Source organism: Labrus mixtus, chromosome 12 (assembly GCF_963584025.1).
Source record: "Labrus mixtus chromosome 12, fLabMix1.1, whole genome shotgun sequence".
NCBI classification, from domain to species: Eukaryota; Metazoa; Chordata; class Actinopteri; order Labriformes; family Labridae; genus Labrus; species Labrus mixtus.
In genome coordinates, this window is record NC_083623.1 from 28,102,004 (window position 1) to 28,119,225 (window position 17,222).

General features: G+C 44.8%; 3 protein-coding genes across 5 annotated transcripts in view; 1 reads left to right on the plus strand and 2 right to left on the minus strand.

The window, feature by feature from the left end:
- ddhd1b (DDHD domain containing 1b) overlaps nucleotides 1–2,415 on the minus strand; it is an 18,155-nt gene extending 15,740 nt beyond the window's left edge. The window contains exons 1-4 of the mRNA XM_061051294.1: nucleotides 1,298–2,415; nucleotides 795–971; nucleotides 333–461; nucleotides 66–213 (exon numbers count right to left, since the gene is read on the minus strand). Coding sequence (XP_060907277.1) covers nucleotides 66–213; nucleotides 333–461; nucleotides 795–971; nucleotides 1,298–1,967 — 1,124 coding nt within the window. The 5' untranslated portion in view covers nucleotides 1,968–2,415. The remainder of the gene's footprint in view (nucleotides 1–65; nucleotides 214–332; nucleotides 462–794; nucleotides 972–1,297) is intronic.
- Nucleotides 2,416–3,729: 1,314 nt separating this feature from the next.
- On the plus strand, nucleotides 3,730–8,115 carry cgrrf1 (cell growth regulator with ring finger domain 1). 3 transcript variants are annotated; one of them, XM_061051384.1, is made up of 7 exons: nucleotides 3,756–3,950; nucleotides 5,071–5,135; nucleotides 5,255–5,391; nucleotides 5,848–6,025; nucleotides 6,120–6,267; nucleotides 6,823–6,930; nucleotides 7,395–8,115. In XM_061051384.1, exons 1-7 carry the CDS (start codon nucleotides 3,915–3,917, stop codon nucleotides 7,716–7,718), a joined length of 996 nt encoding a protein of 331 aa, XP_060907367.1. In that variant the 5' UTR covers nucleotides 3,756–3,914; the 3' UTR covers nucleotides 7,719–8,115. The 3 variants fall into 3 exon arrangements, with proteins under 3 accessions (XP_060907366.1, XP_060907369.1, XP_060907367.1); XM_061051383.1 differs by lacking the exon at nucleotides 5,071–5,135 and having other exon boundaries at nucleotides 3,730–3,950; XM_061051386.1 differs by lacking the exon at nucleotides 5,071–5,135 and having other exon boundaries at nucleotides 3,730–3,950; nucleotides 6,126–6,267.
- Nucleotides 8,116–8,631: 516 nt separating this feature from the next.
- psmc6 (proteasome 26S subunit, ATPase 6) lies at nucleotides 8,632–17,042 on the minus strand. Its single transcript, XM_061051371.1, has 14 exons — nucleotides 16,899–17,042; nucleotides 16,352–16,431; nucleotides 15,222–15,261; nucleotides 14,914–14,966; nucleotides 13,692–13,759; nucleotides 13,354–13,468; nucleotides 11,118–11,205; nucleotides 10,971–11,032; nucleotides 10,365–10,488; nucleotides 10,230–10,291; nucleotides 9,520–9,640; nucleotides 9,359–9,439; nucleotides 8,943–9,014; nucleotides 8,632–8,862 (listed from the first exon to the last, which is right to left on the minus strand). The coding sequence occupies exons 1-14, from the start codon at nucleotides 16,981–16,983 to the stop codon at nucleotides 8,744–8,746; spliced, it is 1,170 nt and encodes a 389-aa protein (XP_060907354.1). The 5' UTR covers nucleotides 16,984–17,042; the 3' UTR covers nucleotides 8,632–8,743.
- Between the last annotated feature and the right edge of the window lie 180 nt (nucleotides 17,043–17,222).

A 17,222-nucleotide genomic window follows, 5' to 3' on the forward strand; every position in this document is an offset into this window, starting at 1 on the left:
ACTTGATGTAAAGCCAGTGCATCTCGTTAATGAATGTTATTTATTTAATAATTAAGTTGTCTCACATGCTGGTGTTCCTTATGATGCGTCCCTGGTCCATCTTCTGTCCGATACCGTGCACCACAAACACGATATGTGTGGTTTCAGGGGGTGTGTCCTCAGGCGCCGCCTCCTCCACGTATCCTCGATGGAGACGCGTCCCACTGCTGGAGGCTGGGGAGATGGAGGAAGGAGTTATACCTGAGCTCACAGGGCCGTGTGTGTCTGTGTTACATTTGGGGTACCTGTCCTCCCTTTTCTGAACCTTCATGTATGTGTGCTTGTGTGTGTACCTTTAGAGAAGCCGAGTTTCTGTGTGACAGTGCGTGCGATCTTGGAGGTGGTGGCGTCGCTGTAAAGATAAACCTCGTCCACGCTGTGCCAGTCCACATGACTCCTGCTCAGCTTCAGACTGTGGATGGCTGACACACACAGACGCTGATTAACACCTACACACATACACTCACACACACACACACACACACACACACACACACACACGCAGACGCTGATTAACACTTACACACACACACACACACACACACACACACACACACGCAGACGCTGATTAACACTTACACACACACACACACACACACACACACACGCAGACGCTGATTAACACTTACACACACACACACACACACACACACACACACACACACACACACACACACACACGCAGACGCTGATTAACACTTACACACACACACACACACACACACACACACACACTCTCTGTTTCATGTCCTCACAGTCCTTGCTGTCCACCGTGGTCGTCACAACCTCCATCTCGTAGGTGTCCCTCATCTGTTGCCCCCGGAAACGGGCCAGGTGGTCGACCTCGATGAGGTCACTCTCATCCTCCTCCAAGGGTAGCCACGTCCCGTCAATGAACCACTGCCCTCTCATCACCGGGATTCTGTCCTGTTCTGAGAGACACCACGTCATCTTTGTTACAGGTTGTGTTTGACACACACACACACACACACACACACACACACTGAGGTCATGGCATGTTTGTTACAGGGTGTGTTTGACATGTGAATCTCTGTGTCTCACACACACACACACACACACACACAAACACACTCTGAGATCATGTCATGTTTGTTACAGGGTGTGTTTGATTGGTTCACCTCTTTCTGTTCCAGCAGTAATAGTAATTGTACAGTATTGATAGTTAGTAGCCTGTAATAGTTCAGTATGATGTAGGCTAGTAGGCCTACTAGTGATCATTAATAATAATAAGACTCACGGTTCCAGTAGACCGGGTAGCACTCTTTGTCCCGGATGTCCACTTCGTACAGTCCTCCTCGGACACACACCGCCTCCACGCTCACCTCCTCCGACTCCTTCACCTCCTCTGACCCCGAGCTCCGCGCTCCTCCGACACCGTCCTGCCCGCTGTCAGGTTGGACCTCCCCGGTCTGGGCTGTCTCCTCGGCGGGGTCGTCCGGCTGCTTGAATCGGTCCGGGTTCTGCTCACAGAACCTCCGGAACACGAGCTCGATTTTTAACGAGTCGTGTCCGACGAAAGGCTTCCAGGTTCGCCGGTCCTCCTTGTAGAACCAGCGGATCTCCTCCGGTCCCAGCTCCGTGACGATGTCCCCGCGGTGCCGGGAGCTGTTGGACCGGATCCGCTTCTTGGTGCTCACGGTCCCGTCGCTCTCAGTGTAGTCCGGCTCGATGGACAGGTACGAGGAGCCCGGGTACTCCTCATCCGGCAGGCCCAGCATCATGCCGTCATCCCCCCTCAGCAGCGGCAGGTGTCTGTCCGGGTCCCCGGCCGCACAGAGTCCGTCTCCCGGAGGGGTGTCGTCGAACCCGGACACGAACACGTCGTTGGCCATGTCCCAGTCACTGCTGCTGACCGAGTTATTATCCGAGCTGTGCTGCCGGAGAGCCCCGCTGTCCTTCACACTCATCGTTAGAGGCTCGATTAAATCATAAATAACAACAAATACAAACAAACAATAATACAAACAATCACAAACACACACCAATCAGACACTCAGTCATAACAATAAATCACAGACACACCAATCAAAACACATTCTACATCCTCAGCTGGAACATCTGTATGCCGAGCCGAACCGAGCCGAGCCAGGCTGTCTCCAACATGTGAGCGAACACACACACATTTAAACACACACACACATTTAGACCTGCCGAGCACACACACTCATCACAACAGCGTTTATTCTTCTTCAATGATGCGATCATCAACAAACGGCACAAAGCTGCGGATGTAATCTCAGCAGTTCATGATGTCATGTTTACGACGTCACACACAACTTCCTGTTCACACTTTCAAAATAAAGTCAACATCCGCATGAGCGACTTACACATTCAATTTAAAACTCTTTTCACCATCATGTTCTTCTATTATTCTCTATCAGTTTCTTCTGAAAAGAGAAGCCAGATGTGCAAGCTGCATTCTCTCTAATGCCCAGCAGGGGGTATCTGATTGTTTAGAAGTCTATGATAAAATGTGGATTTATTACTCATAAAACATTTTCCTCATGGGGTTATGTTCTCAATCTCGAGTCTCAAGTCTTCTTCAACACAGCATGGACTTTATTTAGTAACTTATTGTCCCAGTTAGAATCACCGAGACCAGAAAGAGGGGAAGATATAGGGGCGGGGCTACCTGTGATTGACAGGTCACTACTATAAAAATGTAATGTGAGAGATTCGATGTAGGGAAAAGGCTGTTCATGTTTTCAGCATTATGTTGAAGGAAGTGACAATATTTGGAAAAGGGGGCGGAACCCATGCTCGTTTCCAGCTCCACCCCTTTCCCCAAATATGGTCACTCCTTGTGCTTTAACTAAAAAAGGCGGTCCCATGTAGAGTCAAGGAGACCAGAAAGAGGGGAGGATTCAGGGGGGCGCTACCTTTGATTAAGGATTTGTTATCAAGGCAACCTGAAACATGTCCTGTTCAGCTGAGTCGGGGGAGACACCCTAAGGAGTCAGCTGTCCTTCTATATCTGAATAAATGGTTGATGTGGAATATGTGAATTAATGGCGGTCTCCATGCTGGAAATGCTGTCACAGTCTAACTTTCAGTCAGCCTAACGACAGGCTGAGAGCTGGAGCTGAGGCGGGTTTTAAACCTCCTGACAAACCGTTACACCGCGCCCACCTGTCAATCTGGTCAGCTACACGCCTTATTATGAATAACTCTTATCCTTCATCAAATCAAAACTGATGAGTCATCAAAACATTCACCCCCCGTACAGTGTGTGTCCATCGAGACATGAGCTAATCACACCTATTTGGTTTTTTGAACCAGGCTGTAAACATGTTAATCTCTGCTGTAAAAACAGACTTTTTAGAATGGGTGTGTATGTGACTTCCTGTGCTTCTGCAACCAGCCTCTAGTGGACACTTTAAGAACTGCAGGATTTTACACTTCAGCATCTTCTTCATTATTTAACATCGGTGGTTGCTGCTTGGTTTAAAGGTTGGTTTTAATATATGACATAAAACAAAACAAACTTTTCAAGCATAATTTTAGAGCACATTTTATTTTTGATATTTTTAGTTCCAACAGTCTATGGTTACAGTCTATGGTTCCGACACGTGAAGTATTATATAAGTTTATAACTTAATAAGGTATAATAACTAATATTTAACACAGACTCACATTTGTTAATAGCCATATGTATACAGTGATACTTTTTGTACCATCCAGGCCGCCGTAGTTGCTGTCATGGCTGACGAGCAGAGAAGGAGTGTTCCTCTTCCAGAAGGTTCTTCGTTTTATGTGGACTTATCGAGTGATTTGATTTAAGCTGTCATGGCGGCGGTGTTCCTAGTCACCCTGTTTGAGTACTCCCCGCTCTTTTACATCTCTGTGGTGTCTTTATGTTTCCTGGTAACCGCCGCCATGGTGCTCGGCTGGTAAGAGACAGTTAGCCAGGCTAGTTTAGCTTTAGCTTAGCCACTGTCCCGGTGTTATGGTTTAAATATGGACCGTGCTAACTGGTGACTCTCAACCAAAGACTTTCAGTCTTGTCATGGTGTTGAAGCCGTAGAGTTTCTTTGCGACTTGTAAAAGTCTATATGAGTTGTTATAGAAATAAAGTTATATTCATATTAGTAAATATATTAATACGTAAACAGAAGCATTTGGCTGAGAGTCACCAGTTAGCACGGTCACTATCTAAACTGTTACCTCCCTGATTATATCTGTTGACACACGACCTCCTGCTTTAATACAGGAGCTGTTATTAATGTCATGATGTACTTTGACTCTCTCTCTCTGTTAGAGTTGATATAAGACTTTTATCTTTGATATGATTGTAGTAAAAATTAAACATTATCGATACCTTTTTGTTACCACGGCAACAAAAGTAAAAGTCCTAACAACACCCCACCGCATGAGAATTTAATGTTTTTAATTACATTTCAAATGATAAGTGAACTTGAGCTTATATAGCACTTTTCTAGTCTTCCGACTACTCAAAGCGCTTTTACACCGCAGGTCACACCTACACATTCACACACTGATGGTAGTGATCACTATGTAGTATCATCCATCAGAAGTAACTAATCCATTCATACACCGCCACCAAAGCAGTGGGAGCAATTCAGGGTTAAGTGTCTTGCCCAAGGACACATTGGACATGTTGCCCAGCTGGGGATTGAACCCTTGAACTTCTGGTTGAGAGGTGATGACTCTACCAACTGAGCCACAGCCGCATTGAGACAGAGTCTTCTTGTCTGCTCCGTGTGTGTAACATACATTAATGTAACTGTCTTTATGAGACGTGCACACACACACACACACACACACACACACTGTGCTGTATTACATGTTAAAGCTCAGCAGGAATTTGAACTTCAAACATAATGACGCTGCATTCAGGAGTTTATTAAAGCAAAAATGTTTTCTCCAGATTATTTTCTGTGAGCATTAAGGACTGAGATTGTTGTTTCAGACATCATCTTTTATACTGAATGAAAACAGGTGACAGAGAACAGAAAGACTTCACTAAATACAGATTTAAAATGTCCTCAGAGTCCCAGAGTGAAGGTCAGCAGGTCACAACACTCACAGGAACACAGGAAGCAGCAGGTGTACAGGTGTGCTGCTCTCATGTGATACCGATCAGTATTTCTACAGACAGGTATCTCTCAGGTGTTAGTCTGTCTTTCAGAATCACAGGTAGATGCAGAACCTGATATCTTTGTGTCTCCTGCAGGTTTGGTGTCGACGTCCCAGTGATCCTCCGCAGCTCTGATGAGTCTGAGTCCGTCCTGCCCACGCCCGAGAAGCACATGGTCCAGGTGACTAACCCCTTCGGCCTGGAGGTGGGCCATGGGCCGGCCTCCGTCTCAGGTGAGAGCTCATCTTGTCATCATCATGTAACCTAAGGGGGGCGCGATCTTACCTCTCCATCCAACACACCCAGTAAACATGTGAATAGAGTAGTCCTGATACCACATTAAGACTTTGATACATATCTGATCAAACCATATAGACCTGTCTGTTACCATGGCAACAGCATTAGAAGTCCCAGACACCTAATATTATTGTTTTTAAATATTGCAGCTGAACTCCTGCACACTGTCTGAAGGATATGTATCCATACTGGTACATTGTATAGTAGAATAACAAAAGAGAGCCGTTTGATGGACTCTTTCCTCTCCAACACACCTGTGTTGTGAACCAGGTGAAGTTATTTCAAAGCTTCAGCACGGTTTGACATCACAATCATTACAATGAAAGGTTTTAATGTTTTAAGACACCTGGAATCAAAGTCTCAAACTTTGAGTTTGTTTCTCTCCCTCACAGGTGGGGTGTACCTGAGGCCGTGTTGTCTGGAGCCCTGTGTGCTCACCTGTTTCTGGGGCTGTGAGATCAGAGCCCTGCAGGGGGTGCTGCATGCACACCAGCACAGCAAGAGGATCAGCACCCCCCAACACATCCAGGAGGCCCTGCAGCTCCGCTACCTGCACTGTGAGAGCTTCACGTATCCTTATCAAGTGAAACGTAAAGATAGATGAATCAAACATCCTCGTGATGACTCAAGTGTCTGTTTAGCCTCTTTGACTCCGCCCCCTCAGGATCAGCTGTGAGGAAGGGGAGGAGCTTCACACACAAATACCTGCTGACAGAGGGGTCATTGACCTCGGCCCCATGCCCCGAGAATGCTACCCTCTGGTGGCTGTGCTAACGCTAACGGAGCAGGATGCCAGAGAGACGCACAACATAGTGAGTGCACCTCACACACACAGACACACACACACACGCTAGTTTTGAATAATTGAAAGATAAGGGTTATTCCTAATAAGGGGCATGACACACTTGACTGCAATCATCCATTATGTAGCTGTTTGTCAGGAGGCTTAAGCCCCGCCTCAGCTCCCGGTTAAGTTGACTGAAGTTTGTCAGAGTCAGCATTTCCAAAATGGCGACCAGCATGAGTAGGCTTCCAAAACAGCCCCTTCAGAAGCCGAAGGGTGACGTCACTCAGGCTACGTCCATGTTTATACAGTCAGTCTATGATTCAGTGTCTGCAGATCATTTCTCCTCAGCCCGAGAAACTCAAAGTCCTCCTCACAGGGTTTCTCTTCACCACGATCCAGTCTTAATTAGAAAATGCCACGATTATAAAAAGTATTTGATGTAGTATGACAAAGCTTCATTGAAATGGGCCCAGGAATATGAATGTAATCAGTGTGTGTGTGTGTGTGTGTGTGTGTGTGTGTGTGTGTGTGTGTGTGTGTGTGTGTGTGTGTGTGTGTGTGTGTGTGTGTGTTGTCTCAGGTGGTGAGTGTGAGCGTTCTCCATGTTCCTGATGATCGATACAGCCTCTCTGCCCGGGTTCTGTTTCAGTACCTGCTCACCTCACAGGGGAACATGTACGAGTTAAAGGTACGTCTCAGACTGCATTTACATGTTTCTTCATTTCGAGAAAGGCTGGATGTAAGAACAAGCTTAATCACAAAGGAAAGGTGAAAAACCTCCTCTTAAAGGGACAACGTGTGTCTGCCTCCCAGACTCTGACTGGTACATGATTCAAGGGAGAGGGACCTGACTCCTGAAGGCTCTACCTCCAATAGTACATTTAGAGACTATACCACAAGCAGGCCTGATAACTGAAGGCTCTACCTCCCATAGTACATTTAGAGACTGTAGGTACAACGAGCTGGCCTGATAACTGAAGGCCTAGGTACAACGAGCTGGCCTGCAGAGAGTTTGATGTTAATGAGGGGTCCACAGCACTATGAGCTATTTAATACATGATATCATCGTCGGTTACCTGTGATCTGATCGTCGGGTTTAAACTTTGGATATCATGTGTCTCATCTGTAACATTTTTCATTTTTCTCCTGCAGCCTCTCTTCATGTCCGCTGACAGTGGGGGGGCGTCCAGCATCTCAGAGCAGTCTTCAACACAGAGTGAACCCAGAGAGGCCAGCAGACCGGAGCAGAGTCCAGTCCTGGAGGAGGAGCAGGAGCAGCAGCTGGAGGACGAGCTCTGGTCAGTAGGGGGAGGCAGAGACTGTGTGGTGTGTCAGAACGCAGCAGTGAACCGTGTTCTGCTGCCCTGCAGACACGCCTGTGTTTGTGACGGCTGTGTGTCACGTTTCCAGCACTGCCCTATCTGCAGAGCCTTCATCCTGGAGTCCTTCAGCCTCTGCCAGCAGGGGGCACTATGATCATCTGCAGAGCCTCCACCCTGACCATACATCAGTCTGCCAGCAGGGGGCAGTCGGGTGCATGCAGCTCGTTTTTGTTTAATCATGAATGTAATCGATGGATCAGACTGGTGTAAAATAATCAGATGTTTGGAAAGTTTTTTTATTGTCAACGATAATTCTGATCCATCTCAACTGTCTGGTCACCATGGAGACGGGCGGTAACGACAGATCTTAATGACACGATGAAAAGATACTAACATGAAGTCAGTTTTTATTCAAACGCTGAGCAGATTATTTATTTGTGAATGTTTTTATGTTTTGAGTGTCTTAAAGGAACAGTGCAGTATTTATTTTTTCTGATTCTGTATGATCTGTTCTAAAAAGTGCACTGTAAAAAATAAACATCCTGAGGTAACGTGATGTTTCCTGTTTATTAAAGAAACAAACAGAGGTCTGATGTGAAGTTTGAAGGGTTTAACATGAAGTAGCTTTATTTAAAACATCTTATAGAATTCAAAAACACGTCATTACCAGAGTTTAAAGAATGACATTTAAATCATGTATGATCCGAGAGGCTAATTAACTCTTAAAGGACCAAACATGGAAGCTCAGTCCTTCATGTGTTTTAATAAAAGTATAAAGCGGAGCCAGCAGGAAGACAAGTGTCTAATCACACTGTAAGAACTTCTGTTTTTCTGTAAGGATGGATGTTACTCCCCAGCTCTCTGCTGCCACCTACAGGTTCTTTTGTTCAATGTAAACATCCAGTGAGGTGAGCTGCTGCCTGCACATCGAGGATTACTCTACGAGCAGCTGATCAGGAGTGTTTGTGTGATGTCATCAAACGTCACACTCTAATAAACATGATGAGCTGTGCAGCAGAGAGCTGTGAGTGATCGGCTGATGGAGACGTTAAACTCAGGAACAGACAGACGATATAATGTTTATTTCACCACAGGAAGAAGGTTTGTACAGTTTGTGTCAGTGAAGAGCAGACACATCAGCAAAATGAGCTTTAACAGAAACGTATGAAAACATGTGATTTATACAGGCTTATAGTCCAGCTTAGACTCCAGCTTCTTCGAGTCCGCCACCTTCCTCACCGCCTTCATGAAGTCCTCCTGGGTGACGTACTCTCGGTCAGAGCGGATCGCAAACAGACCTGCACACACACAACACCACATGAGCACTCTAACAGAGCTCATCATGTCAACACATAAACACGGTGTACTTCAGTCTGACCTGCTTCTGTGCACACGTTCCTCAGATCAGCTCCGTTAAATCCATCTGACAGCTTCACGATGGCTTCAAAGTCTGAAACACACAAACACACACACAGTGTCAGGGCGTTCACTAGTGTGAGAGAGTGTGCTCAGCCGAGCAGGATTCTCAGTTTTTCACATAACTGATAAACATTCACGTAACTTTATTGTGAAAGTCTGCAGGAAGTCCAGTGTTTGGTGGTTAAAGGAGTGAAAGTCTCAGGGATCGTTTGTGTGTGTGAACATTTTAAACTTGGAGTCGACACTTTAAAGGAGCGATATGTAACTGTGACACCTAGTGTTTAAAATGGGTACTGCAGTCTAAATTCTAAACATTGTAGAGAGACTTGACTGTGTGTGTGTGTGTGTGTGTGTGTGTGTGTGTCTCAGACTGACCGATCTCTCCGTGTTTGGTGATGGGGCTGGAGTGGATCTTCAGGATGTCCATACGAGCCTGTTCATTGGGCAGCTCGATGTCTGCAGGTTAAAACACAGAACATTAGATCTGATTGGCTGGTCTCAGTGTAGGGTTACAGACAGGAAGAGGCGGGTCTTACGGATCTTGCGGTCCAGCCTCCCTGGTCTGAGCAGGGCGGGGTCCAGAGTGTCGGGTCTGTTGGTGGCCATGATCATCTTCACTCTGTGCAGAGTGTCAAAGCCGTCCATCTGGTTCAGCAGCTACACACACAGTTACACACAGTTACACACAGAGCTACACACAATAACACACAGTTACACATACAGTAACATACAGTTACACACAGTAACACACAGACCTACACACAATAACACACAGTAACACACAGTTACATACAGTTACATACAGTAACACACAATAACACACAGTAACACACAGTAACACACAGTTACATACAGTTACATACAGTAACACACAATAACACACAGTAACACACAATAACACACAATAACACACAGTTACATACAGTTACATACAGTAACACACAATAACACACAGTAACACACAGTTACATACAGTTACATACAGTAACACACAATAACACACAGTAACACACAGTAACACACAGTTACATACAGTAACACACAGAGTTACACACAATAACACACAGTTACATACAGTAACACACAGTTACACACAGAGCTACACACAGTAACACATACAGTAACACACAGTTACACACAGAGCTACACGCAGTAACACATACAGTAACACAGTTACACACAGCTATACACAGTAACACACAGTTACACACACACAGCTACACAGGTGAGTTATAAACAGACTCACCTCCATCAGAGTCCTCTGGATCTCTCTGTCAGCTGACGTCCCCTCAGAGAAACGACGACCACCTGCACACACACACACGTAATAATTGTACAGAATACGACATCGTGGTATCATTTTCCTCGTGCTGTTTCTTACCGATGGCGTCGATCTCGTCCATGAAGATGATGCAGGGTTGGTGATCTCTGGCGTAGTTAAACATCTCCCTGATCAGACGAGCGCTCTCTCCGATGTATTTATCCACGATGGAGCTCGACACCACCTACAACACACACACGGTAAAAACAGTGACACAAACACAAAGTGACACACACACAGTAAGACTTTCAGTGACACGCACACAGTAAGACTTTCAGTGACACGCACACAGTAAGACTTTCAGTGACACACACACACACACACACACACACACACACACACACACACACACACACACACACACACACACACACACACACACACACACACACACACACACACACACACACACACACACACACACACACACACACACACACACACACACACACACACACACACACACACACACACACACACACACACACACACACACACACACACACACACACACACACACACACACACACACACACACACACACACACACACACACACACACACACACACACACACACACACACACACACACACACACACACACACACACACACACACACACACACACACACACACACACACACACACACACACACACACACACACCTTGAGGAAGTTACAGTCCAGCTGGCTGGCCACAGCTCGGGCCAGGAGAGTCTTGCCCGTCCCTACCAGAGGAGACATGATGTGAATACAGACTGATTGATTCAATAACTTCATTAAACTTAATGAGCCATCATGCTGAGGTCTGACCTGGGGGTCCGTAGAGCAGACAGCCTTTGGGGGGGATGATACCAACTCTCTGGAAGAGCTCAGGGTTGGTGAGAGGAAGCTCGATCACCTGAAAACAGAACAGGAGTTAGACCTCTACAGCTGGACCTGGGAGGGATTTTGAGGGAGAGGGGTGTAATGAGATTGGAAGAGGGGAGGTCACATCCTCAGTGCATTTCACCCTCTTCCTATGATGGTTGCTCTTTACCTTTAAATTGTGTTTTCATACAAGTACATTTATTTGAGTTAAGGTATTATATCAAATAATCACAGATTTCAGTCACAGATAATTTGGATCATTTGATCAGATCAGGAACTTGAGAAATAATAAAAATATATTTGCTGGTTATAACACAGCGCTGTTTGACAGTCTGTGTGGAGAAGTTCACAGACTACAGCTGGCTGACGTTACGGTCGTTAAGTTATTGATTGTTGATAAAAGCAGACACGGTGGAAGTGAACGGAGAAAAGTTGAATGTGTGTTCCTGACGCGGTCCATACGGATAGCGGCTCAACCGTGTTCTGTTGCACTACAAGTCAACAGGTGCGCGCGGTGGTTGGCGTTCTGGTTTGTGTGTGTTTGCAGCCTCAACTCTTTGAAATTAACTCACCAAGCGGAAAATCAACCCTCATTTAGCTTGTGGGTGTCAGCGGAGCGTCATGAACCAGTCAAAAGAAATGAAACAGTCAATCAGCTGGCTATCCAGCGCGAGCCGCATGCGTAAATGGATGAGAGGGGAGATGACTGCTAGTAGTCAGAGACGTCGTATTTAAGTTTATGTTCAGCTTGTTCAACAGTTGTTTGATGTATTGATATTTTTAACATACATTCAGAGAGGATTTGATTTGCAATTTGAATCGTCTTTTTTTCTCTTTTGGCGCTGGGTAAAACCTCTTTGGGGGCACCAAAGAATTCTCTATGCAGGAAAAACCCTGAAGTGTGTGTTTAATATGAAGCTCTCCTGATGTATTCTTCACAGCACACTCTTCCTCTCTGAGCTCATGTCAGCAGCACAAACTGTCTTTAACTCCCTCTGACCTCTGTGATACCGCTGACATCACCACTCACTCTGTTGACATGATGTTAGAGCGTGGATTTATTGTGTCAGATTCAAACTGGACCTTTAAATCATGTACACACGTTAGTCTAAGCTTCTCACAGAGAGACTGTCACACCTACAGAAGGTCAATCAGAGCCAAACTGTACCACACTTTCTGAGCACACTCCAGAGTACCCCGAGGTCAAACAGCAGAAATGTCTAAAATAATTCATCTTGTGATAAATCACCGTAAGTTAGATGGACAACATGCATCACATTTGTTCCTTAATTTAAGAGTACAGCGTGTCCTAAAACAGAATTGTAGAGGTGTCAACTGACATCCATTATTAACCTGTTAAGAGGGTCTGAACTATCTGAGATGGGTGCATATCGCCACCTACTGGAGAGGACTCAGACATTTCGTCTGCTTGTATACTGAGACGAGGACGGGAGAACTAAATCGTCCACCAAGATAAAACTGAAGCTCCACTTCACTAAACAAGGAGGTACATTGAGGCCCGTATCGACCCAGCATTTGTCCAGGCAGAAAAGCGCTGCATGTTTGTCCTGTCTCTATGAGAACCGTCTGTTGACAAATGCCGCTGCATGACGGACACTGCTCTGCTCCGTGTCTGATCTCAAATCTAAAAAGTAACAAAGAGGATGTGGGAACAAGACACGATCTGTAGGAGCTAAATACGGGAATATCATACATTTCAAACACAGCGCCGGCAACGTCAACAGCGCCTTTCTGAAAAGTTTAAAGATTTTTAACTCGAAGCACTTGCAGTGGCTGCACAGAAAAGGCAAAACGCTTGAAAAAAATAAAAAGAAGCTGGGCCCTGAGGTTATTCTCCAGACGGCGCTGCTGCAAACGCTCTCTACCCACTGAAAAGACGCTGGTGCTCAGGAAAACAACGCTAGGTGGACCCGGGGCCTGACTGTCTACATGTATACCTGACACTATCTACACTGACTGATAAGTGTTTCCCACACACAACCCAGGGATATATCAACACTGCACAGAGAACAGCTGTGGCGTATTTAAATGTTACATACAGCATATATGTCTACAGCACATGAAGGATTATAACTCTGTCATACTTTAAATGAAGATCAATTGAAATATGGAGCACACACATTAACATGGGGAGGTGTGTGTGTGAGATGTTGTGTACCTCTCGGAGCTCTCTGATCTGCTCAGACAGTCCTCCGATCTCAGAGTACGACACACTGCCAGGATCCTCATGAGACATGTTGTAGACCAGAGGGTCCACCTCTCTGGGCAGGTACCTGAGAGAGACACACAGAACACACAGGTATGTCATGATACTGAGGTCCACACTATACACCCTTCTGATACCACTTCTTTACAATCTGGAAGTTTAACCATCGCCACCAAAACTCTGAACACATCTTTGTACATTTGTGTCTAGGACTTCAGTTTCTGTTGCCATGGTAACAAACAGGTAGAGATGTGAATAGGTTTCTGTGTTTGAGTTCAGTGTTGTCGTACCTCATGATGGTGAGAGTGGTCATGTCCAGAGCCACTCTGGTGCCCGGCTTCAGCTGAGATTTATCCAACTGAAACACAGACGCACACACTTTTAACACATACTGTACAGACACACACACACACACACACTACACTGCTAAAACACACACACAGGTCACACTCATAGACATCTCACCGATGGGGGTCATCATGCTGGAAATGCTCTCACCCTAACTTTCAGTCTACATAACGACAGGCTAAGAGCCGGAGCTGAGGCGGGTGACAAACCGTTACACCCACCTGTATTTAAGTTTATGTTCAGCTTGTTCAACAGTTGTTTGATGTATTGATATTTTTAACATACATTCAGAGAGGATTTGATTTGCAATTTGAATCGTCTTTTTTTCTCTTTTGGCGCTCGTGATTTTCCTTTGGCGCTGGGTAAAACCTCTTTGGGGGCACCAAAGAATTCTCTATGCAGGAAAAACCCTGAAGTGTGTGTTTAATATGAAGCTCTCCTGATGTATTCTTCACAGCACACTCTTCCTCTCTGAGCTCATGTCAGCAGCACAAACTGTCTTTAACTCCCTCTGACCTCTGTGATACCGCTGACATCACCACTCACTCTGTTGACATGATGTTAGAGCGTGGATTTATTGTGTCAGATTCAAACTGGACCTTTAAATCATGTACACACGTTAGTCTAAGCTTCTCACAGAGAGACTGTCACACCTACAGAAGGTCAATCAGAGCCAAACTGTACCACACTTTCTGAGCACACTCCAGAGTACCCCGAGGTCAAACAGCAGAAATGTCTAAAATAATTCATCTTGTGATAAATCACCGTAAGTTAGATGGACAACATGCATCACATTTGTTCCTTAATTTAAGAGTACAGCGTGTCCTAAAACAGAGCTGTAGAGGTGTCAACTGACATCCATTATTAACCTGTTAAGAGGGTCTGAACTATCTGAGATGGGTGCATATCGCCACCTACTTGGAGAGGACTCAGACATTTCGTCTGCTTGTGAATCAGGTCAGCTCGGCGCCTAACTTTTATAACACGTATTGTTCATAAAATCAAAATGTGACATCAATCTGACTTCTGGTGTTTCTGCAGACAGCCTCTAGTGGAAGTGTTAGGAGAGGAGTTTCTACTGAAGCTGCACTCACACTGAGCAAGATGTACGACACAAGCATCATAGAAAATAACACACACAGCATGAAGGTGAGCAGCACTCACCTGTCTGCGACATCCCACCACATATCGAGGTCCGTTTGTGGCTTTCACTATGACTGTAATCAAAGAGGAGAACACAGAAACATCACACAGTGACTTATCGCTGACAGTCTCATGTCAAGGTGATCACAGAGCAGTTAGTATGTATGGAAACATGTGAGAGGAGAGTGTGGACGGCACTGACTGTGGTCAATGTAATGTCATAATAATACGATTAAGAGTCGTCTAATCATAAGGATACCAGAAGTAGTCAATGTCCGAGTAAATACAGGCTGAACCCCCAAAACAGAGTTTATCTTTAATGAACTTACATTTCTCCTCCGTCAGCTGTTTAAGCACCTCTCCAACTATCTGCAGGGAGAAACACACACACACGGTTAGAAACTTATCAGTGTGTGTTCATCTCTTTGTCTCGGTCTCTCTCTCTCAGCACAGGCAGGTGTGAGTGTGTCGGTTATTTAAACTGTTGTGACCTTTCTTTAAACAAAAACAAGATCAGTAAATTAGAATAATAAGATTCATGTGTCACAGAAATGAATCACATTCTGTATCATGCTTATTATTCTCCATTCTTACGCGTGTAACAAAACAAATAAATGTCATACTAAATCATGTATCAGCTATAGATGGGCTTCTTGTCTAAAGAAACTTCAGAGTCCACAGGAAATAGAAACAACTCTTCAGTCCACATGTTTATGAAAGTATGCAAAGAATGCAGCCTTCATAGTGTGAACATGTCTGTTGAACACTAAAGGAGATTTGAAAATGACACAAAAAAGGACAAAAGAACCGAATCATAATCATTTAGTTGTGAAGAAAAGACTCGAATTGGTGGATAAAAACTGATCAGACTGCAGGAAATGAATGTTTGTGCTTTAAGTTTTCTGGGGGAAAAACCCCCACAGGACTGAGTGGGGGTGAATTTTCAATTGCGTCAGTTGGCGACTGAACTCATGGTCATGACGGTGCATGTTTCAGCATACCATTACCTGGTTTATTTGTCATGTTTAAATGACACAGCCATTCAGACTGCCGTCCTAGAGACAAACAGCACAGCTCCTTAAGAACCCTGCCGAGGAGACTTATCTCAGAGGTGATTTCTACTGTAAAATATATCACCTGATTTATCGATTACTCATTCAGAATGAAACAATAGGACTGGAATATTCAGTCTATTGGGACTTGGGTTAAACTTGCTTGAAAGCTGCCACTTCCTGAGAACTTCAGAGGTGCCCTTAAGCAAGGCACCAAACAGCTCTGGAGCCCCCCTGTGTGCCCCCTCACTATGGTGTCTCTCTATTAATGCATGTTCACAGGTCCTGTTTGTGCATGTGTGTGTTTAGCATGTCAGTAAGAGAATAACACTGATTAATAAAGTATTTATTAACTATAATTACGTCACTATTACAGACACACAGTCAGGTGAAGAAAACAAAGTTACCTGTCCAACACTCTGCAGAGCCTTCAGGTCGTTCTCTGACTTCTCATACTGTTTCGTTTGTTCTCTCAGCTGTTCTCTCACTGAAAACAACAACAACACACACACACACACACACGCACACACACACACACACACACGCACACACACACACACACACACAAACACATCAAACACACAGTTATCTCCTTGTGAACGTTAGCCCGACACAGCTAGCTCTGCGTGCTAACGTTATTATAAAGACTAACATATCATGTATGTGTCAGTAAATATATATTAACATATGTATCAAGTGATGTATTTTTGGGCTGTGGTCTTGCTGCTGTTTAACGTCTTACTAAGGCTAATGAAGCTAACGCAGTGCTAGCTTCCGCCGGCTAACTTCCATTGATTTCTATGGGGATGCTAACTGCATGACAAAGCAGTAGCAGATAGCCGTGTAGCTAGCTAAAGCTAACAGTCAGAAAACATAAATATGTTATTAAAAATGATCATCAGTCGTTTCTAATATCCTCTACGTCACAAACAGAAACATTAAACGGCCTCTTACGCTCTTTTAACCGGCCGTCCACCTCTTTATGTTCCAGCAGTTTCTTTCTGTAGTCCTGCAGCGCTTTCTCCCTGCTGTCCGCCATGTTCACGCACTGAATTCTGGGAAACTACAGCGTCACAGCGTCACAGCGCTCTGTGAGAACACAGAGACCGCCCTCCTATAATATATAAAAAAATAAATAAATAAACAGACCGCCCTCCTAAAATGTATAAAAAATAAATAAACAGACCGCCCTCCTACAATATATAAAAAATAAATAAACAGACCGCCCTCCTAAAATATATAAAAAATAAATAAATAAACAGACCGCCCTCCTGAAAT